The sequence below is a fragment of the Rhinatrema bivittatum genome, chromosome 2 (genome assembly GCF_901001135.1).
Source record: "Rhinatrema bivittatum chromosome 2, aRhiBiv1.1, whole genome shotgun sequence".
Lineage (NCBI taxonomy): Eukaryota > Metazoa > Chordata > Amphibia > Gymnophiona > Rhinatrematidae > Rhinatrema > Rhinatrema bivittatum.
The window spans coordinates 372872195-372899080 of record NC_042616.1 but is presented as its reverse complement, the minus strand read 5'-3'; the positions used below and the strand labels follow the sequence as shown (position 1 = coordinate 372899080).

The following is a 26886-nucleotide window of genomic DNA, read 5'->3' as shown; positions in this document are numbered from 1 at the left end:
ATCTCCATAGGAGGAACCATGAATTGAAGAACCTCAAGTGTTTAAGTCCTCGGGGGTGGGGGGGAGGAATTTCTTTCGCTCCTCTGTAGGAGAAGGGTCTGATGGGAGACCATCCGAATTCCGTCTGATTATCCCCTCAGGGGATGCGTGTATATCACAGGAGATAGGTCCCTAGGCACTCGTCCGATGTCTAGAGGTGCAGGCACCAATGGAACTGGACAGTGGACTACCAGCCTCGGCATCTGTTGGCCTCGGTGGAGATGGAGACAACCCCCGTATCGGTAGGGGGAGACCTTGGTCCCCTGCCCGGCACTTGTGCCCCCCCCCCCCCCGGGAACAGACACCAGCTGGGTAAGTAAGGCACAAATGAGCACACAGCTTCTCCAGAAGCAATACGAGCAAGGGCGATACCAGCTCTAGTGCTGCAGGTCCAAAGCCCTGCAGCATCCACTCCACCGCTAACTGGACTCAATGCTCAAGCTTCTCCTTAAATGTTGCTGATGCCAACACTGACTGGGAGGAAGGAGGGGTGGTCAAGTCTTCCTTAGACCGGTGAGACCACCGCGGACTCCTTGTTAAATGCCACTCGCCATGGGTTTGGTGCTCCATGCTTCGGGGGCACTTAGGCAAAAGCCAGTGCATCCCTGTGCCTGGCACCATGCATTGACAGGGAACGGTGCACAGGATGATGAACCCAACATCCCCGGTCCAGAAGCAATACAGTCTGTTAGTGGCACCCTTATCCACTAGCAATCTCGACGGAACCAACTGTCCCGCCGATGTCCTCAGACACCTCGGACTCATTCGACTCAAAGAGGTTGTCCATCTTGTTGAGTCGAAGCAGACTTCCCTTTGGGGTCATCTGGGCACACAAGCGGCAATCCTGGACATTTTACGATGCTCCCAGGCAGGGGATGCAAACCTTATGAGGATCAGTGATCAACATGGTCCTTGGGCACCGGCAAAAGCCAGACACGGCCATGATGGGGAGAAAACAGGGAAAACATGGAACAATGGTAGCAAGCGTCAATGGAAGATGGTGGCACTACAGGGATACCTGGTAACAGATTTAAAAAAGACAGAGAAAAACCACAAAAATGAAATTTTCCAAGAGTCAAAAAAGCCAAAGGTTTTATAGCTCAATCAAACCACAAGGCTCACAGCTCCGCAGAAATAAGAGACTGAAGAGGGACCCCGCGTGAACACGTGGTATAGGGCATGCTGGGGATGCTCAGTGTGCCTAGACACCAGTTTTCTGCATCCGGCTCCATCTCATGATGTGTGGACTACCATCCTACTTGTTCTCGGAGAAAAGGATGTCATCAGAAAACATGGCTATTTCCAGATTCACTTCTTCCACCTGGATACTGCATAAGGGTGGGTCTCTGCGCAATTTAATAACCAGAGGCTCCACCGCCAAAATGAAAAGCAAGGGGGACAGTGGGCATCCTTGCTGGACTCATCTTTGCAACTGGAAACTGTTACCTTTCCATTAATAAGTAATCTAGCTGTGGGATTACTGTAGAGGGTTATCAGCCAAGTCATAATGTTGCCCTGAATACCAAGAACATATAATTAATTCCACACCACAAGTCAAAAGCTTTTTTAGCATCCAGGCTCAGAACCATAGCCCTCCTGTTTTTGTCTGGGACAGGGCAGCTATTAACTTCCTAATGTGTCTTACCCCATTGTCTGCTAACAAAACTCGTTTTATCTAGGTGTACTAGGAGTATCTAGGAGGTACTAGATAGTCATTTTAAATCAATATTGATTAAATAAATGGGTGGTACAACCCAACTTCGCTCGGATCCTTGTTCTTCTTAGGTAAAACAATTAGAGATTGGTTTATCTCTTGGGAAATAACACTTCCTTCCAATAAGTTGCTATAAACGCAAGAAAAACAGGAAGAATTGGGAACTTATTCTTATAAAATTCATAACCCAGCCCATCCAAGCCCGCAGCTTTTCCTAACTTTAATTTTGGGATCACTGCATATACCTCAGTTTCTTTGATTTGGGAATTTAAACACGTTTGTTTCATCTTTAATTTAGGCCACCGAAACTCCCTGAAGAACTTCGCTTGGACTGTCTCCATCTGCTCCTTGCAGGGATCGGCAAAATTCTACTCTCGCCTCTATATCTTGTTCAGTGTATATTGGGTCACCAAATTTATCTTTAATGCCAGTAATGAACAACCTCTTTAATACGCACTAGGTTTGCCAGCAATTTACTCATTTTATTACCATATTTATATAACTGATATTTAAAATGTGTCAAGGACTTTTGTGCTTGTAGAAACACAAATGGTTCAGAGCTCCTCTTATTTGAGCTACTTCCTTTCCATGATCTTTGGATAATGTTGATTGGTGAGCAGTTTGTGCTAGCTGTAATGCTGTTAAGCTGAAAAATTTCAGCATCCCTGCTCATTTTCTATATTGAATCATAGGCAATAATATATCCTCTCATTGTTGCATCCGTCAGTGCTAGACGGCTTTGCCCCGTTGCCTCATCTTATTCACGGCTCCACCCGCTTAACTGGGAAAGATGGCTACCGCCGCATCTACAACTCTCTGGTGTCCCCAGAACGGCTATGGTGCAGCCTCCTGCCATTGCTCCTCCCAGGTACCTACTAGGGTGCGCACACGAAACCCACGCCTTTGTACCACCCTTGGCGTGAACCTCTAGGGCATTCTCTCATTCTGATGTCACGCCATCCGGGTATATTACCTTCACTAATTTGCTAGCTTTGACAGGCCGATACAGTAAGGACACGGTAGAAAGAATGCGGTAGTGCCGGGCGCACCTTCATTTGCCGCACACACAGTTCGGATCACATACCGCTCGATACAGTATTTAAATGGCATGCAAATGCAAGCCGCGTCCAAAGCGCGTCCAGGAAGTGTCCATGAAGCGCAATCCATTTTACTGTATAGAGCGCTATACAGCGTCTATACAGTATCCTGGGTGTGCTGGTACCTGTCATTTCAAATGTCAGGTACCAGGAAGTGGATGGTTCTGCTAAGCTCGGGCATCGGGGATTGCCAGTCCTCTCTCCCCCACCTCCCGAAGCAAGGCGCAGGGCGAAAATTGACTCGACATGTTAATAAGAACATGGAAATTGTAACTAAAGTAAACTTACTGCATGCTTCCAGCAGCCCCAGTCCTCTCACCCCTCCTCCCGAGGCGCCCACCGCGGCTCCCTGCCTCCCGGGGGCAGTGGCGGTGAAAGCGGCTTCCAGCAGACCCGCTGGCGAAGATGCATGAGCACACCCAATTTGGGTGCCTTGAGGGCCCAAATTGGAAGTACAGGCGTGAGTTCATGCATCTTCGCCGGCGGGGGCTGCTGGAAGCCGCCTCGCGGAGAGCGCCCGATCCGCCCTGGGATGCTGAAGAGGGAGAAGAATGCTGAAAGAGAAAATGAAGGGACAACATGAGCCAAAGCGGAAGAAGGAATGCTGGAGGAGAGAGTGAAGGGTTGTGAGCCAAAGCGAGAGAAGGCACGCTGAAAGAGAAAGTGAAGGGACATTTGTGAGTCAATGTCCCTGTCAGCGCGGGCCTGTACGGGAGACCGGCACCCATGGACGCGGCCAGGGCAGGTGAGCGGGGGCTGGGGGAAAGTTTGCCCATGAAATTTCACCGGCAAATTTTACCGCCTACCCTCTAACGCAGGGGTAAGGGTAGGCGGTAATTTAGCAGGTTAAAGACGCGGCTAAACTGCAGGTTAAAAGGGCGATAGTCGGGGCGCATGTTACTGTATGGGAGGGAATAGCTAATCGGAGTGTTTTTCATATCATATACATGCCGCGGACGGAAAGAGTTACCCGTTGATTTAAAGAAGCGGTAAGTGATGGGTTAAAGGGATAGTGAATCGCGGGTTGGACTTACGCAGCCAAATTGTGGGTACAAAGCGGTGTTAGAAACAGGGTAATCACGGCCACGCTTTACTGTATCGGCCTGCCAGTTAGCAAGGACTCAAATCCGTTCTTGTCTACGCTACTTTGCCACTTCCGTGCTGCCGCAGGAAGCTCTCTCTCTCTGCCTTTCGGGGTAACTGCTAACCTGGGTACCCGCTCCTCGGGGGCCCTCTTTTATTTCAGGTGCCTTACAGGGAACAGGTACTCGCTCCTCGAAGGCCTGCTCTCCCTGCCTTGGTGCCTGAACCTTCTACAACATACCTGGTGGAATCGCATATCTACAGCAAACACCTAGTGAGTACTCTAACTCTCAGTCTATCTCATCCACAGTATCTCCTCGCTGGAAGACCTGCTGTGGAACCTCCTGTCGTCATCTAGGAGAGAAGGGCTCCCTCTTCCGAGGTCCCTAAGATTGCGACTACGGACTGCCTAAGGTGTGCAAAACCCTCTCACCTTGGTGAGAGTGAGGTCTTGGTGTCTCTGCGTATTGTTCTATGTGCCGAAGATGGTGGCTCTGTTGGGACAGCAGAGAGCTGACGCAGAGTTTCAGAGTGTTCTTTTAATTGTGCCACTGCATCCTGAACCTTGCCTCCAAAAAGGTTGTCACCAGCACAAGGTAAATCTGCCAGCTTTTCCTGAACTTCAGGCCTGAGGTCAGAGGCTTTTAGCCAGGCCCACCTATGTGCACTGATTCCAGTTGCAGCCATCCTGGACGAGGTTTCAAATCTATCATAGGCTGCATGGACTTTGTGTTTGCCTGCTTCTAGGCCCTTATGTATGAGATCATTTACCGAGTCTTGATACTGTTGAGGCAAAGTCTCAAATAGTTGTTGCATCTATTTCCAGAGATTGCGCTGATACTGCGTCATATATAGATGATCTGACGCTATCCTGGAAACAAGCATTGAGCCTTGAAGACTTTCTGCCGAGTGTCTAAGAACTTTTCCTTGCCAGGAGGTGTCGATGAATGAGGACATATCCTCTTTGATTTCTTCTGGGTGGATTCTACCACCACAGATTGGTTTGGGAGTTGGGCCTTTTGGTAACCTGGAATGTGCTGAACTAGGTAGGTAGTGTCCATCCTCTTCTTGTTCACCAGAGGGATTGAACATGGGCGCTCCTACAGTCTGTGGGTCGACTAGGACTTCATGGACTGGAATTGGTAATACCTCCTTAGGAGGGTCCACAAACTGCAAAACCTCCAGGGTCTTCTGCCTGGTGTCCTCTTCTGTCACTAGTTGAAAAGCTATGGTATTAGCCATCTTTCCTTGACAAAATTTGAAAATGAAAGATCCTCTGGAGGAGACTTCCTCCTTTCTTCAGATAGGGATGGCTCAGACAGCGCATCTTCTGATGAAGAATCCGTGTCTCCCTCCTCCCAGGTGTCTGATGAAGGGCGTCGTGAGGGAGTAGAGTGAGGTATGAAAAAAGGCATCGATGGCTTTTGCGGTGCATCGATGGGGAGAAAAAGGCATTGATGGTGTCACCGGAATTCTCGGCCGAGAAATCCCAGATGGCCCTGGAACGGATTCAGGCATGGGAGAAACACCGGAGGCATCGTCTTCACTCACGGGATCAGTATTTGCAGTGCCGGTGGTTGTACCGGTAGGAGTACCGATGATGGTATCGAGTTTTGCAAGAATTGGTGCGAAAGAGAGAAAGGTCCGGCAATTTGCATCGACGGTGGCATCAGCACGGGTATTGGCTCGGATGGCACCGACAGTTGAAGGTCTTGAAGAGCGTCTAACTGCCTGGCAGATAAATCCATCCAGTTCTTCCCATCTAGCTGAGGTCAGAGCAAGCTACTAGGGGGTGGCAGAGATAAGGCGGAACCGGTAATTCCACAGGAATCTTGTGGTGGCTTGCTACCCGGGCACCGTTACCGGTGGGGAAATGCCTTGAAGTGAGAGGCATCAAAAGGCATCGATGGCTGTTCCACGTCGAGCTCTTTTCGGTGATGGTTCCTTTAGCATTGAAGGGTTCCCGGAATCGATGCGACATCAGGTGTCGATGTCCATTGATGATGATGGCGATGCTTTTCCCGATGCTCAGTGCTTTTCTTCTCAAGCACAGATTGTAGATTTTACCGATGATCAGGATGGAGCCAGTGATAAGCGGTCACCAGAGCAGTCAGGGCTGACGCTTTCGAACTACTAACTTTTTAGCCGCTCCAGCGATGTATTAACTGAATAACGATGGTATTAACTGAATATGGAAAAGATGTTCCATCTTCTCCTGACGGGTTCGCCTGCCCTTGGCCGTCATTTTCGGCGCATTGTGGACAGGTGGATAAGTTATGGGATTCACCCAAGCACAGCACATACGCGACATGCGGGTCGGTGATGGACATAGTACCAGGGCAATTCGGGCACTTTTTAAAACCCGTTGCCATTATGAAGGCCGGACAGCCATCGACGGCCTTCTGACAGAAAAATTTTGTTTAACCGGAATCAACCGGAAAAACCCAAGTACTCACTGGCCGGTGAAGACAGGGAGACCCCTATGAAGAGGATGAAAAGACAAATTTTAAACTTTTTTTCTCTAAGTATTTTGTGTGAGAAAATGCACACAGGGCTCCTTCACTGCGATGCTAACTGCAGCACGGAAAAAAACGAAGACTGAAGGGCTCGAGGGATCATAGTATGCTGGGCATGCTCAGTGTGCCAGTCAAAAGTTTCTAGAAACTTTGACAGGAAGTTTTCCATAATAGGGCTCCATCCAGTGACATCACCAATATGTGAGGACTAGAATCCTGCTTATCCTGGGATAATGTCAAAATTAAAACAAATTAAGACAGACTTGGCCATCAGCTGTCTCAAGTCATATCTTCCTAGGGCCCAATCTAATAAAGTGTGGGTTAAAATTGTATACAAATTCAGTTCAGTAAGAATTGTATGCTAATGCATCAGATGTCAAAAAGTGTGCTAACAGGAAAGTGTATGCACACAATTAAAATGTATTCAGCATGGATTGATCACACATTTTAATTGGGGAAGGGGAGTCCTTCAGATATAATGCACAAAATTGCTTTTGGCGTAGAGAATTTGTGTGCATAAATCATATTTATGTACAGAAAACCTGCTTTGTGTGCGCAAAGCATATTTTCTGTGCATAAATCATGATTACAGGTTTCTGCATACATTTTCCAGTCAGAATCTGCATCAGAACTCCAGCTTTTGCCCACAGACTGATACTAGCACTGAAAAACATTACTCCACCTTTGACCAGAAGTAACATTTTCAGCACTAATAAAATCTGAGTTAAGCCAGCACACACCTCTTTGCATGCATAGCCTGGGGGGTTATGGTTAATGCCTTCCTTGGTATGGGATTTCCATGAGAAGGTGCTAAACAGAATGCACAGTTTTACACACTTTGTGTGTAAAACTCTGTATCAGAAGCAATATCTACGAACAAAAGATGTGTGCACAACTGGGCTCTGCTGAGTTCGCCCATATTCATCACGCCCTTAGGTTTATCACTTTAATGTAGATTAACCCCTAGCAGTTTTCAATACCATATAGATTTTAAAGTAATACTGGCATGCATATTTTTAGAAGTCTCTCTCAATGATAAAATGTGCCATTTGTTATTGATATTGATGTGCTGAATTCAAATATGACAAAACAGCTGATTGGCTACTGTTTCCAAGATATTTAAGTTTTTATATCTTACATCTGTCTTGTGTAAATAGTAGTTTTAATCAAATTGTAAACTTACATCTTTATGTATTTATGGTTGCATATTTCACCTGTCCTGTTTATGTAATGCTGTAAAATTAAATCAGTAAAAAGGATAATAGAAATAAAATGTACAGTGAAACAAAAGGCCAAAAATATATAGTATGACGTACATGGTTTAGCCCTTATTCAGTGGCTAATTGGCTCTTTCTTGGCTTGTCTCGTATTTAAGTGGGAAATCTCTGGTCACTGTCTAGCAATATAGTCTATAAGCATTGTTGGGCTCCATTTGCCCTGATACTGTTTTTCCATTGCTGCAATGTCCTGGTGAAATTGCTTGCCATGATCATCACTCACTGTGCTGCAGTTTGGTGGAAAAAATCTAGATGAGTGTGCAAAAAATGTATCTTTAGTGACATATTGCAGCCAAGACTTTTGTATGCCTCAAGGAGGTTTTCCACCAACTCCTTATAGTGGTCTGCCTTACTATTTCTGAGAAAATTTGTTACCACTAACTGGAAGGCTTTTCACTCAGTCCTTTCCTTGCCATGAAATACAAAGTTAAATGCATCATTGTGAAGAAGTTCACGAATCAGAGCAAACAATGATAACTTCCTTTATCTTAGCTTTAGTTATCTTTGGAAATTTACCACAGATGTTGAAGGCTACTTTAATTTTGTCCAAGGCCTTCATCAGACCCAGCTTGATGTGTAAGGGTGGTAATAAAATCTTCCTATACTCAAAAAGTCACATATGTTGAACACTTTTCCACACAGGCTCCAGTGACTGTCAGCATAGCCAGTGTCTTTTGATGTACTGGAAATCTCTTGCACGACTACTCCATTCAGAGGAAACCCAGTCATACATTTATTCATAAATTCAGTCAAAAATATATATATATTAGTCATTTCTGATTACATTTGAGATTCTTTCCTTTAACTCACTTATCCTCTGCAATTCCCAACCCAGTAGCATATCTTGAAAACTAAAGCCAATTAAGGATTGTATGCATTTTTTTCTTCAGTGACTCAGATTTAATAAAATTTGACTACATTCATTTAAGAAGCATTTTAGTTGACTAGTATAATTTTAAGTTGAGGTGATAAGTGGCATGTTACAGATTATCTGCCAAATCAGAACTGTTTTGATTGTTTAAAACCTTTGACATGAAGATCTTATGTACAATACCTGAAGGTTCTGTGTTCCAATCTCCCACTGAATTATACTGAAGAGTCAAAAATGCAGCCTGTGCTATGGCTTGGTTAGCTGCTTGGGTAAACTGTTTAGCCCATTTTGCTTCTTTTGCCCATCTTTCAGCTTTGATCTGGTTAGCAAATGACATCTAGAAGAGGAAAAAAACAGGTCCATAAACAAGATCTAAATTTCTCCTGCATATCTCTGCATATAGCAGGTGTCCTCATACTATGGTTCACAGGCCAAATCCAACCCATAGAGCAATTTTATTCAGCCCCTCCAACCACTTCCCTGCCTGCAGCCAAATCAGGCCACACAGCAAAATTTACATATTTTTTTTTTTAAGCACGTGAGGTAGAAAATGGAAGTAGGATGTGCTGGTTTTATCTCCAACTCTCATGCAATGGCAGAGCAACAAGGAAGTACTGTCAAGAGTCCACACCAGCAAAAGAGGTGAAGTGAGGAGAAGGGAGTGTAAAAGAAAGTGAGTGGAGGACAAAAGAGAGGATGGTTAAGTAGTGAGAGGGATTGAGAGAAGGAGGGAGAGTGAAGAAGAAGAAGTGGGGAAGGAGTAAGAGGAGTATAGAGTGGGGTGCAAAGCAGGGGGAGGGAGTGTGAATGAGATGAGTGGATAGGGGTGAGAGGCAGAGGAGGAAGTCTGAGTTGAGAGGAGTGGAAAGGAAGTAAGGTAGGGGAAGAATTGTAATGAGATGAGGGCAGAGGTGGTGAGAGGCAAAGGAGGGAGTGGAGGTTGGAAGAGAGGGAAGAGAAAGCAAGAGTGTATAGAGAGATGTGTGAGAGTAGGCGAGAGGGTCACAAATGCATCTTCCTGCCATTTCTCTTCCCCTCCCAAAGCCACTCTTCCAGGGGACAGATGCAGATAGTGAAGAAGAGGGGAAGCAAATGGCAGAATTTTCCAGAGGTGTCGGAAGGTTATTAACTTCCTAGGAATATTTTTACAAACATCCTATCTTTACATACCTTTGTGGGAACCTTCTGCCTGCTCCCCTCCTTCTGCAGCATTTCAAACATTATAAGGGCCAGATGCCAGATACGACCCTCCACCTCTGCCCTCTTAGCAATTAGAAATGTCGTAACATTGGTCCATTTAAAAAAAAAGTCTGGGGATCCTAGCACACAGTATTACTTACTTCCTTATATTAGCTATTCGGAACAATCATCATCCATATGAAAACTGCAGCCTTGTCACATTATTTATTTCTCAACACCTTAGAAAATTGCGGACAATTGTGGCAAAGGCATCAGATTTTTAGTGATTATTCTTTTATTAAATATTTCTACATCGATATCAGAATTTAATATTAAGATGTTTTATATTTGCAAAATTATCATTACAGTCACTTCTAATCTTTTATAGTGTTTATACTTTTGCACCCCAAACACATACAGTTATCTATTAAAACAAAAAAAAAAGGAGATCTGTTTACTGGAACTCTTTTTTTTAACTCTGACAGCGATTACAAAAGTTGGACATATGACGGCGTCAACCACTATGCAGCATCTAGATTACAAGTAGCTCAGATACAAGAATACAAGATACAAGAATACAAGCAACAGCTGTGAATAAATAAGAACTTAAGATTTGGGTCAGACCAAAGAATCCACCAAACCAGTATTCTTGTTCCAACAGTGACCAATCCATGTCACAAGTACCTTGCAGGATCCCCAAAAGGTTGATATAAACCTTTTTTAAACTTAGCTACATAAAAACAGCTTTTACCACATTCTCTGGCAATGAATTCCAGAGTTTAATCATATATTGAGTAAAAACATATTTTTTCCTATTTGCCTTAAATGTATAGCAAATGTTGCTTACCTGTAACAGGACAGCAGGATGTTAGTCCTCACATATGGGTGACATCACAGGATGGAGCCCAATCATGGAAAACTTCAGTCAACCCTGCAGCCAGTAGGGGTCCCCCTTCAATATTATTTAAAAGCTACAGGCAGTGCCGAAAAATAAAATAAAACGTTACGAACCCTACACTGCGGGTGGCGAGTGGGTTTCGTGAGGACTAACATCCTGCTGTCCTGTGAGAAACACCTGTTACAGGTAAGCAACATTTGCTTTCTCACAGGACAAGCAGGATGGTAGTCCTCACATATGGGTGAGTACTGAGCTGAGGATGTCCGAACATGCAACCAAATGTACCCAAAGGCATGCAAACAGGCACAACAACTGGGGTGGAATTTGGTAGAGGGCATCCTGACCCCCACCGGGCAGGCGGAAGGGTGTTCGTACGTCACGTTGTAAATAGGTTATGAAGGACAGACTGGCCGAAGATGGAATCTTGTCTTCCGGCTTTGTCCAAGCAATAGTGGGGCTGCAAAGGTGTGGAGAGAACTCCAGGTGGCAACGCCTGCAAATGTCAGGAAACGGCACCGATCGTAGGTGTGGCTACTGAAATCACCATGGCCCTCACAGAGTGTGCTTTAACACAGTCTTGAAATGTAATGCCCGCTTGCTGATAGCAAAAGGATATGCAGTCCGCCAACCAGGAGGAGAGAGTCTGCTTACACACAGGCTTCCCTAACTTGTTAGGTCGGAAAGAGACAAACAACTGAGTGCTTCCCTGTGGGCAGCTGTACGGTCTAGGTAGAATGCTAGAGCCCGTTTTACAGTCAAGGGTAATGCAGAGCCTGTTCTCCTGGATGGAATGGGGCCTGGGAAAGGTGGTAGGTAGTATAATGGATTGATTAATGTGAAACTCCGATACTACCTTAGGCAAGAACTTAGTGTGAGTGCGGAGAATCGCCCGGTCCTGCAGAAGTTTAGTGTAAAGCGGATAGGTAACTAGAGCCTGTAATTCACTAACACTGCGAGCTGAAGTGATAGCCCAAAAGAAAAATCACTTTCCATATGAGATATCGAAGTCACAAGAGTGAAGAGGCTCGATGGAGGTTTCATGAGCCGACCCAAAACCAGATTAAGGTCCCAAAGAGGGGGGCCGGGGGACGTGGTGGAAGCTTGATGTGGAGCAAGCCCTTCAAAAAATGTGTTACAAGGGGTTGTACTGATATAGGGTATTCTGATGGAAGAAGTCTTAAGACCTGCCAGAGATAGTTCAGAAACTTCGGGATTGGACAGGAAAAGGGGTCAAGGGACTGAGAAGAGCACCATGACGTGAACCTTTTCCATTTGTAAGAGTAGATTTTCTCGTGGAAGGCTTCCATGAAGCAATCAAGACACGGGAAACTGGTTCAGAAAGGTTAAGTGGATGAAGGATTAACCTTTCAACATCCACGCTGTCAGGGACAGGTGTGAAGATTGGGATGGCGTAGGCACCCATCGTTTTGAGTGATCAGAAGCGGGGTCCGTCCCTCAGGGAATGTGTCTGCGAATGGAGAGATCCTGAAGTATTGGAAACCACACTTGGCGTGGTCAGTGAGGTGCTATCAGGATCATAATTCCCTTGTCCTGACGTAACTTCACGAGAGTTAGAGCAGACTGGCTGCCCATGAGAGGGAGAATGCGTCTCTGGGCTGAGAGCAGTTGCTGCGAATGAGAGCGCAGTAGTTCTCTACTTTGCGGTTTTGAGGAAAAGCAAAGAGGTCTATCAGAGGAGATCGCCATTGTTGGAAGATGGAGTTTGCTACCGAGGGATTGAGAGACCACTCGTGCGGTTTGAAAGACGCGACTCAGCTTGTCTGCCAACACATTGTCCACTCCCAGCAAGTAGGTTGCCCTGAGGTACATCGAATGGGAGAGAGCTTCCGCCCAAATCTGTGCAGCTTCCTGACACAGAAGGAAGGAGCCTGTGCCTCCCTCTTTGTTGATGTACCACATGGCCATCTGGTTGTCTGAATCAGGATGACTATTTGAGAGGTGATCCTGAAAAGCCCTGAGAGCATATCTGATTGCTCGAAGTTCCAGGAAATTTATTTGGCTTCCTCTGGAGACCACGATCCTTGTGTTTGCAGAGTGGCCACATGGGCTCCCCAGCCAAGGTTGGAAGCGACTGTGGTGAGTGTGACTTGAGGGCAAACCCTGTAGGAGATTGCTCTGATTTTTCCACCAGGCGAGAGACTGACTGAGTCAGTCGGTGATGTGGACAAAGGTCGACAGGGGCTGAATGCTTTGAGTCCATTGAGACCTTAGAGTCCACTGCATGATTCTCATGGCCAAGCGGGCCTTTGATGTGACGTGCACTGAGGACATTATGTGTCCCAGAAGGATGAGAAATTGGCGTCCTGTCACAGAGTGCTGAGACTGCAGCTGGTGAGCAAGAGACACGAGAGTTTGTGCTCGCTGTTGAGGCAGGAAAGCCTTTGCCTGCAAGGTGTCCAAATCTGCCCCAATGAACGACAAGGTTTGAGATGGGACTAAATAGGATTTGTCGTAAATGACAAGAAATCCTAATGAAATTAAGGTGTGTAAGGTTAGATTGAGGGACGACAGAGCAGCTTGCTGAGTGGGAGCCCTAACTAACCAGTCGTCCAGATAGGGGTAGACATGAACACCTTGAGTCCTGAAGAAGGCTGCAACGACTACGAGGCATTTTGTGAAGACTCGTGGCGCAGACGCTAGGCCAAATGGAAGCACTCTGTATTGATAGTGCTTGGGGCCTACTAGGAACCTCAGGTATTTGCGATGAGATGGACTTATCGCAATATGAGTGTATGCGTCCTGGAGGTCCATAGAAACATATATATAGAAACATAGAAATGACAGCAGAAGATGACCAAACGGCCCATCCAGTCTCCCAGCAAGCCTTCACACTTTTTTTTTTCTCTCACATACTTATCTGTTTCTCTTGGCTCTTAGTAACCTTTTTTATTCTATTTCCCTTCCACCCCTGCCATTAATGTAGAGAGCAGTGTTGGAACTGCATCTAAGCGCAATATCTTAATTAGTTAGGGGTATTAACCACCACAATCAGCAAGCTACACCCATGCTTATCTGTTTATCCAGACCTTGTTGGTTGTTGCCTGAACATAGATCCACGTTTCTTCATTCCCCCCTGCTGTTGAAGCAGAGAGCCATGCTGGCTATGCATTGAAAGTGAAGTATCAGTCTTGCTCCCCTACCGTTGAAGCAGAGGGCTATGCTGGATATGCATTGAAAGTGAAGTATCAGGCTTATTTGTTTTGGGGTAGTAACTGCAGTAACAAGCAAGCTACTCCCCGCTTTTTTGTGAATGCAAATCCTTTTTTCCACATTTCCTCATTGCCACTGAAGCTTAGAGCAATGTTGGAGTCGCATTAACCATGTGTATGTTTATTGAATAAGGGTATTAACACCAGGTAGTAGCCGTCGTTCCCGTGAGCCACCCACTCTTCATTCACATCCTCTAGACTTTATGGATCCACAGTGTTTATCCCACGCCCTTTTGAAGTCCTTTACAGTTTTGGTCTTCACCACTTCCTCCGGAAGGTCTTTCCAGGCATCCACCACCCTCTCCGTGAAGAAATACTTCCTGACATTCGTTCTCAGTCTTCCTCCCTGGGGTTTTAATTCGTGACCCCTGTTTCTGCTGATTTTTTTTCCCACGGAAAAGGTTTGTCCTTATCTTTAGATCATTAAAACCTTTCAAGTATCTGAAGGTCTGTATCATATCACCTCTGCTTCTCCTTTCCTCCAGGGTGTACATATTCAGATTCTTCAATCTCTCCTCATAAGTCATTCGATGAAGACCCTCCACCTTTTTGGTCGCCCTTTCTCTGGACCGCCTTGATCCTATGTCTATGTCTCTTCGGAGATATGGTCTCCAGAACTGAGCGCAAGTATTCCAGGTGAGGCCTCACCAAGGACCTGTACAAGGGGATCACCACTTCCCTTTTCTTACTCGATATTCCTCTCTCTATGCAGCCCAGCATTCTTCTGGCTTTAGCTATTGCCTTGTCACATTGTTTCGCTGACTTCAGATCGTTAGACACTATCACCCCAAGGTCTCTCTCCTGCTCTGTGCACATCAGCCCTTCACCCCCCATCGAATACAGTTCTTCCGGATTTACCACACCCATATGCATGACTCTGCACTTCTTGGCATTGAATCTCAGCTGCCATATCTTCGACCACTCTTCCAGCTTCTTTAAATCCCGTCTCATTCTCTCCACTCCTTCCGGCGTGTCCACTCTGTTGCAGATCTTAGTGTCATCCGCAAACAGACAAACCTTACCTTCTATCCCCGTCCGCTATGTTGCTCACATAGATATTGAACCGAACCGGTCCCAACACCGATCCTTGCGGCACTCCGCTTAACACTGCTCTCTCTTCAAAGTTCCATTTATCATCACACATTGTCTTCTGTCCGTCAACCAGTTTGAAATCCAGGCCACCACCTCGGCACTCACTCCTAAGCTTCTCATTTTATTCATCAGCCTCCTGTGCGGGACCGTATCAAAAGCCTTGCTGAAATCCAAAGTAGATGACGTCGAGCGCTCTTCTTTGATCCAACTCCCGTGTAACCCAGTCGAAAAAGTCAATCAGATTTGACTGACAGGATCTTCCCCTGGTGAATCCATGCTGCCTCTGGTCCAGCAATTCTCCCGACTGTAGATAGTTCACTATTCTCTCTTTCAGCAGCTTCTCCATCACTTTTCCCACCACCAAGGTGAGGCTAACCGGCCTATAGTTACCAGCCTCCTCTCTGCTCCCACTCTTGTGAAGCGGGAACACCACCGCTCTTCTCCAATAACTCGGCAACACTCCTGTTTCTAGGGATCTATTGAACAGATCACACAGCGGTCCCGCCAGCACGTCTCTGAGCTCCCTCAGTATCCTGGAATGAACCTCATCGAGCCCCATGGCTTTGTCCACTTTCAGTTTTCCCTGCTCTTCCCACACATTCCCCACTGTAAACGGAGTTACATCTACTCCAATCCCCTTCAATTTCTTGTTAACTAGCAATGGTCCTTCTCCTGGGTCCTCTTTAGTGAACACCGAACTGAAGTATTTGTTTAGTTTTTGCCATTTCTTCGTCTCTCTCTACACATTGATCCTTTTCACCTTTCAATTTCACTATACCACTTTGAACTTTTCTCCTTTCTCTGATGTATCTGAAAAATGTTTTGTCACCTCTCTATCTCTTTGGCAATCCTTTCTTCCACTTGACTTTTTGCCGTCTTGATTACTTATTTATTTTATTTATTTAAATCTTTTCTATACCGTCATTAAGAAGGATCCGTCACAACGGTTTACAATAGGGCACATAAAATATGGATGCTGAGATATATTAATTTACACAGGTGCCGTAATGATTCGGTATATAGTTTTCTAAATGATATAATTGGTTTGTGATACAATACTGTCCAGGAATTATCAGTTTAAAAACAATTCTAACTTTATAAGTGTCAATTTCTCTTCTGGTGAAGAACGAGAAGGTAGAGTAAAAACAAATAGAAATATAGCTACACACTATTTGTTCATACCTCTCACTTCACCTGCCTCACTGTTTTCCCCTTCTCTGTTTGGTAGGCTTGCTTGAATAGCCAAGTTTTTAAACCTTTTCTGAAGGTTTTGTTGTCTTTTTGCAACCTTAACTCTAGTGGCATAGTATTCCACAGTGTGGGTCCTGCCAAGGATAGTGCTCTCTCTCTTACTTGAGTTAGTCTTGCTGTCTTAATTGATGGGATAGTAAGGAGTGCTTTATTCGCTGATCTTAGGTTTGTTTGGTACGTGTACGCGGAGGGCTGTGTTAAGCCATTCCGCTTTTTCGTTATGTATTAATTTATGTATGATGCAAAGTGTTTTGTATTGTATTCTCTGCTCAACAGGTAACCAGTGTAACTCGGCTAGGGTTTCGGTGATGTGGTCTCTTACTTTTTCCGGTCAAAATTCTTGCAGCAGTGTTTTGTAAAATTTGAGTGGTCTGAGTGAGGTGTATGGTAAGCCTAGTAGTAGCGCATTACAGTAGTCTGTGCTTGCAAAAATCAATGCTTGCAGGACTGAAAGTTCTTTGCCGTTAGAAGTGGTTTGAGTCTTCTGAGTACCATAAGTTTAGCGAATCCTTCTCTAACTTAAGGATATATGTTGTTTTAAGCTTAATTCGGTGTCAATTATTTATTTATTTATTTTATTTATTTAACATTTTTTCTATACCGACCTTCATGGTTAAAATACCATATCAGGACGGTTTACATCGAACAGGGGTAAAATAACTAGATAAAGGAAGAAAAACAAAGTTACATTACAACGAGGACTGTGAACTTGGAAGCTTAGGAAGCTAGAAGAGAAATATAAAGTTAAGTTAAAGGGAGAGAAACAAATTCCGGACTAGAGGTAGTCCAGACTAGAGATAGTCCACATGTTAGAGTCGGTATCCATGCTGTCAAGGTATTCAGAGGAGGGGAGGATCCATTAATCATGGGTAGATAACGCCTAATGTGTATCCCAGGGTTCTGGGAAGGCTTGGCGGAACAGCCACGTTTTGAGTTTTTTCTTAAAAGTTAGCAGGCAAGGTTCCAGCCTAAGTTCTGCAGGGAGGTTGTTCCAGATGGCTGGGCCTGCTGTCGAAAATGCTCGGTCCCTGGATGCGATGAGTCGTGTGGCTTTGGTTGGAGGGGCTTGTAGCGTTCCTTTGGATATTTCTCTCATTGGCCTGTTAGAAGTATGGAGTTTTAATGGAATTTCAAGGTCGAGATAAAGGAGATTATAGATGAATTTGTGTATTAATGTTAAAGATTTGTGAAGGACTCTGTAATTGACTGGTAACCAGTGTAGATTTCGGAGGATGGGTGTAATATGATCATTCCGGTTGGTGCTTGTCAGGATTCTAGCTGCAGCATTCTGTATCATCTGGAGAGGCCTGATGGATGAGTTGGGTAATCCTGTGAAGAGCGCGCTGCAGTAGTCTATTTTGGCAAAAATCAATGATAATAAATTATAACTCCTAGGTTCCGTACTTTCTCCACTAGTTCGATCTTTTGGTTGTTTTTGAGTGTGATAGTGTTTTGAATGATCTCTGTCTTTTTGCGCTCTAGATGTAGGAATTCTGTTTTCTCTATGTTGATTACTAGCTCCATTTGGTTTAGTAATTGTTTTATGATGTCAAGGTACATGTTAGCAATATTTAATGTTTTTTCAATAGTTTCATCTATGGGAAGTATTAGCTATATACCGTCAGTGTATATATAGTGTGTTATGCCCAGCCCGGTTAGTAGGTGGCATAAAGGTAACAGGTATATGTTAAAGAGTGTAGCAGATAGAGCTGACCCCTGTGGTACTCCTGTTTGTAGGTGTATTTTTTCTGACATTATGTCTTTGATTTGAACTTGGAAATATCTGTTACTTAGATATGATCTGAACCATTTGATAGTAATGTACTTTCTTCGTCTCTCAATTGTACCATATATTCTTCTTTGTGCTCCTCCCTTTGAGATCCGTTAAATTTCTTGAATGCTGTTCTTTTAGCTTTTATTTTGTCCAAAGAGCAGAGCCAGTCTCCTCTTTGTAGAAGAGGAAGAAGCGAGCCCAAGGTCACCATCTTGAACTTCTCTCGTAAGAGGTACTTGTTGAGGGCCCGTAGGTCCAGAATAGGACGAACGCCTCCCGATTATTTTGGGATTAGAAAGTTCCAGAAAAAGAACCCTAGGCGTGCTGAGAGTACGGTACGGGTTCTATTGCAATGGACTGGAGAAGGAGGGAGACCTCTTGATTCAGAAGAATGGAGTGATCGGATGTTATCCACATCGGCAGAGATGGGGAGTCCGGAGGAATGGAGACAAAGTTCAGATGGTAACCCTGAGCAATTATTGCCAATGTCCATTGATCTGAGGTGATCTAGAGTGTGTTCTCTTGGAGGCAGTGTATATTGCATTGAGCTAAGTATTTCTGCTGTTGCTTAGAAGTTGTGTAGAAAGCTTCTGTTCTTAATTCCTGTCTGTGTTTTAATTTTATTTATAGTGTGTGTTTCAGTTCTTGATAGTAAGATATTATTCTAGTAAGTTAATTTTGCTGTCTGCTGCATAAGTTGAAAAAAAAAAAAAAAACCCCAACCCCCCAAACCAAATCGCTCTCCAGCTTGTAAACTGTTTAAGTCTCTCTGTTTTGGAATTAGCTGGCACAAATAAGCTGTTCAAAGTAAAAATTGGGGCATAAAGACTGTTTTTTAAAACAATTGACCTAAAAGCAAAGAGAGCCGTCCAGAAGTGCCCTGCTTTACCCAGCTTGTCCCAGGTTTAACTGTTTGACTCCCTCCCACCCTGCCCCTCAACCCACCCACCCCTGGGGCTTGTTTTCTAATAAAGACTGCCTAACGTACCATTGGCGGCGAGATAAATTAGTGCATTGGTAAAAGTCAAGAAAATACAATTCACAAATTACCATGATGAGGACTATCCAATGTAACTGCTGTGGAGCCTTTATTCTGAGGGAAAGCATCTGGAAACTTAGAGCTTGCCCAATTTGTGCACAACTCTCTTCCTTGAAAAAGGAGCTGACTGAGATTAAAGATCAATTAGCTTCAATTAAAAGTAATACACCCACATTGCATTACTCAGAACATAATTCCCCAATATCACAAAAAAACCAGGAGTCAAGAAAAGGAGATTCATTAGGCTCAGGTAGGACCCACAGTCACCCATTCTTGACAGATGGGCAGCCAACAGGTACCCCCCCCCCCCCCCCCACTCAAACAAGTCATTAAGTTCTTTAAAATCCAGGAATACAGTGGGCTCAGGTAGAATTAGACCTGTGATGAGGAGACACACAATGTACCAAATGCAAAAAGAACAACAAGCCATCTCTATATTAAAAACTGAAGAAGTTCTTGAGAAAAACATTGAAGTTATACCAGAAATGAGAGAAAAAACACAATGCATGCAGTATTTCAAGATCCATAACCAAAAGAAAAATCTAATTCAGATGAATAATTCTGTCAACAGTGGCACAACTACAAAAAGAGAGAGGGAAGTGAATAGCAAATCTCAACTAATATCTTATAAGGATACCAGGAAAAGCAATAACCTTAAGGAGAGTACCTGGAAGGCTATGACCACAAATGCTCATAGTTTGGGAAATAAAATCCCAGATCTGCAGGCCCTAATGGCTGAGGCAGAATTGGACATTGTTGCTATCACAGAGACATGGTTCACAGAATCTCATGATTGGAATACAACAATACCAGGCTATAACTTGCTAAGGAAGGACAGAGAGGATAGAAAAGGGGGAGGTGTGGCCCTTTATGTCAGAAACAACATCCAAGCATCTGAGCTACAAGAAAGTGGGGGTAAGGAAGAAGCTCTATGGCTCGACCTAAAAAAAGATGACGGAGCGTCCATTTATATTGGAGTGGTTTACAGGCCTCCAAACCAAAAGGAAGAGCTGGACAGAGACCTGGTTGAAGACATCCATAAGATAGGTAAGAAGGGAGAAGTGGTGATCGTAGGTGACTTTAATATGCCAGATGTAGACTGGAAAATCCCATCTGCAGAAACTAAAAATAGCAGAGCGATAGTGGATGCCATGCAAGTATCTTTGTTCAAACAAATGGTGTTGGAACCCACCAGAGAAGGAGCTATACTCGACTTAGTGCTCACTAATGCAGATAATGTCTCAGATGTCCAGGTGGGCGCCCACCTCAGCAGCAGTGATCAAACGGTATGGTTTAATATCACTAAAAGAATAGGGAAAAGAACCACAAAGACCCGAGTTTTACAGTTCAAAAACACAGACTTTGAGGAAATGGGGAAGTACCTGGAGGAAGAACTTAAAGGATGGGAGAACGAGAGAGATGTGGATCAGCAGTGGACCAATCTAAAAGGAGCAATCACCAAGGCAACTGCTCTATATGTTAGAAATGTAAAGAAAAGCAAAAGAAAATTGAAACCTATCTGGTTCTCAAAGGAGGTGGCTGACAAAATTAAAGCTAAAAGAACAGCATTCAAGACATATAAAAGATCCCAAAGGGAGGAACACAAAGAAGAATATTTGTATCAACTGAGGGAGACAAAGAAATTAATCAAGTTGGCAAAAAGTCAAGCGGAAGAGAGGATTGCCAAGGAGATAAAAAATGGTGACAAAACATTTTTCAGATACATCAGCGAAAGAGAAAGGTCCAAAGTGGTATAGTGAAATTGAAAGGTGGTAATGATCAATGTGTGGAGGGAGACGAAGAAATGGCAGAAATATTAAACGAATACTTCAGCTCTGTGTTCACTAAAGAAGACCCTGGAGAAGGACCATCTCTACACAACAAAAAACTGGAGGGAAGTGGAATAGATGAAAATCCTTTTACAGTAGAAAATGTGTGGAGGATAGGGAAGAGCTAAAGAACCTGAAAGTGGACAAAGCCATGGGGCCTGATGGGATTCATCCAAGGATATTGAGGGAGCTCAGAGATGTTCTGGCAGCTCCGCTGTGTGACCTGTTCAATAGATCCCTAGAAACGGGAGTGGTGCCGAGTGATTGGAGAAGAGCGATGGTGGTCCCGCTTCACAAGAGTGGGAACAGGGAGGAGGCTGGCAACTACAGACCAGTCAGCCTCACTTCGGTGGTGGGAAAAGTAATGGAGTCACTGCTGAAAGACAGAATAGTGAACTATCTACAGTCCGGAGAATTGATGGACCAGAGGCAACATGGATTCACCAGGGGAAGATCCTGTCAGACAAATCTGATTGACTTTTTTGACTGGGTAACCACGGAATTGGATCAAGGAAGAGCGCTCGATATCATATACTTGGATTTCAGCAAAGCTTTTGACACGGTTCCGCACAGGAGACTGGTGAATAAAACGAGAAGCTTAGGAGCGAGTGCCGAGGTGGTGACCTGGATTGCGAATTGGTTGACGGACAGAAGACAATGTGTGATGGTAAATGGAACCTTCTCTAAAGAGAGAGCGGTTTTAAGTGGTGTACCGCAAGGATCGGTGTTGGGACCGGTCCTGTTCAATATCTTTGTGAGCGACATTGTGGACGGGATAGAAGGCAAGATTTGTCTTTTCGCGGATGACACTAAGATCTGCAACAGAGTGGACACGCCGGAAGGAGTGGAGAGAATGAGACGGGATCTAAGGAAACTGGAAGAGTGGTCGAAGATATGGCAGCTGAGATTCAATGCCAAGAAGTGCAAAGTCATGCATATGGGAAGTGGAAATCCGAATGAACTGTATTCGATGGGGGGGGGAAAGGCTGATGTGCACGGAGCAGGAGAGGGACCTTGGGGTGATAGTGTCTAATGATATGAAGTCTGCGAAACAATGAGACAAGGCTATAGCAAAAGCCAGAAGAATGCTGGGCTGCATAGAGAGAGGAATATCGAGTAAGAAAAGGGAAGTGATTATTCCCTTGTACAGGTCCTTGGTGAGGCCTCACCTGGAGTACTGTGTTCAGTTCTGGAGACCGTATCTACAAAAAGACAAAGACAAGATGGAAGCGGTACAGAGAAGGGCGACCATGAAGGTGGAGGATCTTCATCGGATGAACGTACAAGGAGAGATTGAAGAATCTAAATATGTACAACCCTGGAGGAAAGGAGGAGCAGAGGCGATATGATACAGACTTTCAGATACTTGAAAGGTTTTAATGATCCAAAGACAACGACAAACCTTTTTCCGTAGGAAAAAAATCAGCAGAACCAGGGTCACGATTTGAAGCTCCAGGGAGGAAGATTCAGAACCAATGTCAGGAAGTATTTCTTCACGGAGAGGGTGGTGGATGCCTGGAATGCCCTTCCGGAGGATGTGGTGAAGACCAGAACTGTGAAGGACTTCAAAGGGGCGTGGGATAAACACTGTGGATCCATAAAGTCAAGAGGCCGCCAATGAAGAGTGGGTGACTCGCCAGAATGATGGCTACTGCCTGGAGACAATACCCTTATTCAATAAACGTACACATGCTTACTGTGACTCCAACATCGTTCTAGCTTCAACAGCAAGAGGAAATGTGGAATAAAGGATTTGCACTCACAAAGAGGGGAGTAGCTGGCTTGTTACGGCGGTTACTACCCCAAACCAAATAAGCCTGATACTTCAATTTCTATGCATATCCAGCATGGCTCTCTGCTTCAACAGCATGGGAGAAGAAAAAAGGGTTCACACTCACAAAGCGGGGAGTAGCTGGCTTGTTACGGCAGTTACTACCCCAAACCAAATGTGCCTGATACTTCACTTTCGATGCATATCCAGCATGGCTCTCTGCTTCAACAGCATGGGAGAAGAATAAACTGATACTTCAAGCATATCCAGCATAGCTCCCTGCTTCAACGGCAGGGGAGAAGGAAAAACAACCAATAAGGGCTGTATAACATAGTCTGGGTAAACAAATAAGCATGGGGTGTAGCTTGCTTATTGCGGCGGTTACTACCCCTACTACCCCTAACTAATCAAGCTAGATATTTCACTTGGATGCAGCTCCATCACTGCTTTCCTACATTAATGGTGGGGGTGGAAGGGAAATAGAACCAGGAGCTAAGAGAAACAGATAAGTATGAGAGAAAAAAATGTGTGAAGCTTGCTGGGCAGACTGGATGGGCCGTTTGGTCTTCTTCTGCCGTCATTTCTATGTTTCTATGTGATTGAGTGCCATATGTTGTGGAAGTGGCACAATAGACTTCCCACTGGTATGTGTGGCAGTGGAATCTGGCGGCTGCTCTCTAGGTGGAAGTCAAAACCTGAAGCAGGCCCTGGTTGAGGAGATGCTTGTGGCTTTTGTTTACATGTTTGACGAGACTGTGCTTTTTGAAAAGGTCTCGTGGTACGGGATCTGGTTGGTGGCGGATAGGACTTCTTTGGGCGGAAGAAGGACTTTTTAGAGTCCTTCCTGAAGGGACGTTTAGAAGAATAGTCAGAAGGCATCAGAGAGAGCTGTCTTAGGGTCTCATGATGGTCCTTTAGTTCCGCCACCTTCCATTGAATCTGTTCACAAAAGAGATTATCTCCGACACAAGGCAGGTCGGATAACCTGTCTTGTACTTCAGAAGACTTGAGCTAGGCCCACCTTCTTGCCGAAATAACAGCTGCAGATACTCTAGTAGAGGTATCAAAGATTTCGTAAGATGTTCTGATCTCATGCTTGCCTGTCTCAAAACCCTTGTTTACTAGGGTTTGGAGCGGTTCTTGAAATTGTTGAGGCAGGGAGTCTGACAAGTTTTGTTTCTGCTTGAAAATGACCCTGTTATATTGGGTCATATAGAGTTGATAGGCAGCAATTCGGGAGATGAGCATTGACCTTTGGAAGCCTCGGCAACCAATGGAATCTAGGAATGTCTGTTCCTTGCCAGGGGGAAAAGAAGAGTGAGGCTTTCACCTCTTCACTCTCTTCTGTGTAGGCTCCACCACTACAGAGTGGTGATCCAGTTGTGATTTCTGAAAACCTGGAGCTGACTGCAACAAATAGGTAATATCAACTTTCCTGTGGACTGAAGGAATGGAGCCAGAATGTTCCCAGTTCTTCTTCAGGAGATCCAGAAGGACCTGATGGATTGGAATAGTGGTGATTATCTTGGGAGCATCCAGGAATTGGAGCAACTCCATCATCTGGTGCCTATCATCCTGTTCAGTCTGCAATTGGACGGGAACCAATTCAGACATCTTCTTCACAAAGTTTATAAAGGGGAGGTCCTCTGGAAGAGAATGCTTCCTACTTTCAGTGGGTGAAGGTAAATCATCAGTGTCTGGCGAGGAATGATCAGTCCAGGTATCATAAGGATCAGCACCGGTCCCTCTAGGAAGTAGAGTGGGACAGGGTGGTGGGATACCTGAAGGTCCCGGTCTAGGCTCCAAAGGAACCTGAGGCACTAATGAAGGCATCGAAGGCACCGGCGCAGGCATCGAGGGCATCGATGGATGGCTCGGTGTCGCCAACGGACATATAGGCACCAATGGTTGGATTGTGGTGAGGGACATATCGACATTGATGGCTGAGGCAGAACTCCCACGATGGAGGTATGCGGAACAGGGTTTCTCCTCCCGATGACAACGTAAGCGGGGAGGGCACCGGAGCCATCGGAGACCCGGGATCCATCAGTGGAAAAGCGGCATTTTATAAGCCTCTATTGTAACTCCCTTCAGCCATCATTTCCTGAAGCTTAACAGCCCTAACCCTCTTTAACCTTTCCTTAAAGGGAAATTATTCCATCCCCTTTTATCATTTTGGTCACCCTTCTCTAGTCCTTTTCTAATTCCGCTATATTGCTGTTGAGATGCGGTTACCAGAATCGCACATGGTGCGATCTCACCATGGAGCGAAACAGAGGCATTATGATATCCTGTGTTTATTCTCTATTCCTGGGTGGTGACTCCAATGTGGAACCTTGTATTGTGGTAGATCTAATTTGGAATACTCTCCCCCTACATGCATCATTTTGCCCTGGTCTCCATGCAGCACTTTGCCATCTCTGAGCTGAGTCTCCTGGTGCAATTAATACCGCAACAACTATTAGAGCACCAAACTTATCTCTCTGCAGCCACTACCACCACCTCTGCTGTTCCTGGTTGCCTGGACTTATTCGCTCCGCGCCCCCCCCCCCCCCCCTTGACATCATCTGGGGCAGAAACAAACACCCTGCAGCGACACCAGAGGGGCCAAAGTGCTGGGCATCACGCACCAAAGGGGCACGTCCCTTTGTGCGACTAACCTGTTAACTAAGAACTGACTTGTTTTTAATTGACTTTCTCTTGCACTTCCCTGCAATCTTAACCCCTGCTTTTGTTGAACTGTTCCTACCAGTAGCACTTTGGAAATATCCACTCTCATTGGACAAGCTAAATATGGCCACCTACATTTTCGTTCCAATAAGCTAAAATCACATAAGCATAAAACTAACCTTAGAAAGCCTCAATGATCAGTAAAATGCCTTCTTTATTCCCATCTCTAGTTCTTCTCTCTTCATTCACCTTAAGAACATAAGAACATAAGAAAATGCCATACTGGGTCAGACCAAGGGTCCATCAAGCCCAGCATCCTGTTTCCAACAGTGGCCAATCCAGGCCATAAGAACCTGGCAAGTACCCCAAAAACTAAGTCTATTTCATGTAACCATTGCTAATGGCAGTGGCTATTCTCTAAGTGAACTTAATAGCAGGTAATGGACTTCTCCTCCAAGAACTTGTCCAATCCTTTTTTAAAACACTAGCTATACTAACTGCACTAACCACATTCTCTGGCAACAAATTCCAGAGTTTAATTGTGCGCTGAGTAAAAAAGAACTTTCTCCGATTAGTTTTAAATGTGCCCCATGCTAACTTCATGGAGTGCCCCTAGTCTTTCTACTATCCGAAAGAGTAAATAGCCGATTCACATCTACCCGTTCTAGACCTTTCATGATTTTAAACACCTCTATCATATCCCCCCCCCCTCAGTCGTCTCTTCTCCAAGCTGAAAAGTCCTAACCTCTTTAGTCTTTCCTCATAGGGGAGTTGTTCCATTCCCCTTATTTTGGTAGCCCCTTCTCTGTACCTTCTCCATCGCAATTATATCTTTTTTGAGACACGGCGACCAGAATTGTACACAGTATTCAAGTTGCGGTCTCACCATGGAGCGATACAGAGGCATTATGACATTTTCCGTTTTATTCACCATTCCTTTTCTAATAATTCCCAACATTCTGTTTGCTTTTTTGACTGCCGCAGCACACTGTACCGACGATTTCAATGTGTTATCCACTATGACACCTAGATCTCTTTCTTGGGTTTGTAGCACCTAATATGGAACCCAACATTGTGTAATTATAGCATGGGTTATTTTTCCCTATATGCATCACCTTGCACTTATCCACATTAAATTTCATCTGCCATTTGGATGCCCAATTTTCCAGTTTCACAAGGTCTTCCTGCAATTTATCACAATCTGCTTGTGATTTAACTACTCTGAACAATTTTGTGTCATCTGCAAATTTGATTATCTCACTCCTCGTATTTCTTTCCAGATCATTTATAAATATATTGAACAGTAAGGGTCTCAAATACAGATCCCTGAGGCACTCCACTGTCCACTCCCTTCCACTGAGAAAATTTCCCATTTAAATCCTACTCTGTTTCCTGTCTTTTAGCCAGTTTGCAATCCACGAAAGGACATCGCCATCTATCCCATGACTTTTTACTTTTCCTAGAAGCCTCTCATGAGGAACTTTGTCAAACGCCTTCTGAAAATCCAAGTATATTATATCTACCGGTTCACCTTTATCCACATGTTTATTAACCCC

General features: G+C 44.7%; 1 protein-coding gene across 2 annotated transcripts in view; it reads right to left on the bottom strand.

Moving 5' to 3' along the window:
• The window catches only part of LOC115084727, a 793897-nt gene that overhangs the window by 131123 nt on the left and 635888 nt on the right, over positions 1-26886 (bottom strand). For both annotated transcript variants that reach the window (XM_029589965.1, XM_029589966.1), the window contains one exon: positions 8781-8934. In XM_029589965.1, the coding sequence (XP_029445825.1) occupies positions 8781-8934 (154 nt within the window). The remainder of the gene's footprint in view (positions 1-8780; positions 8935-26886) is intronic.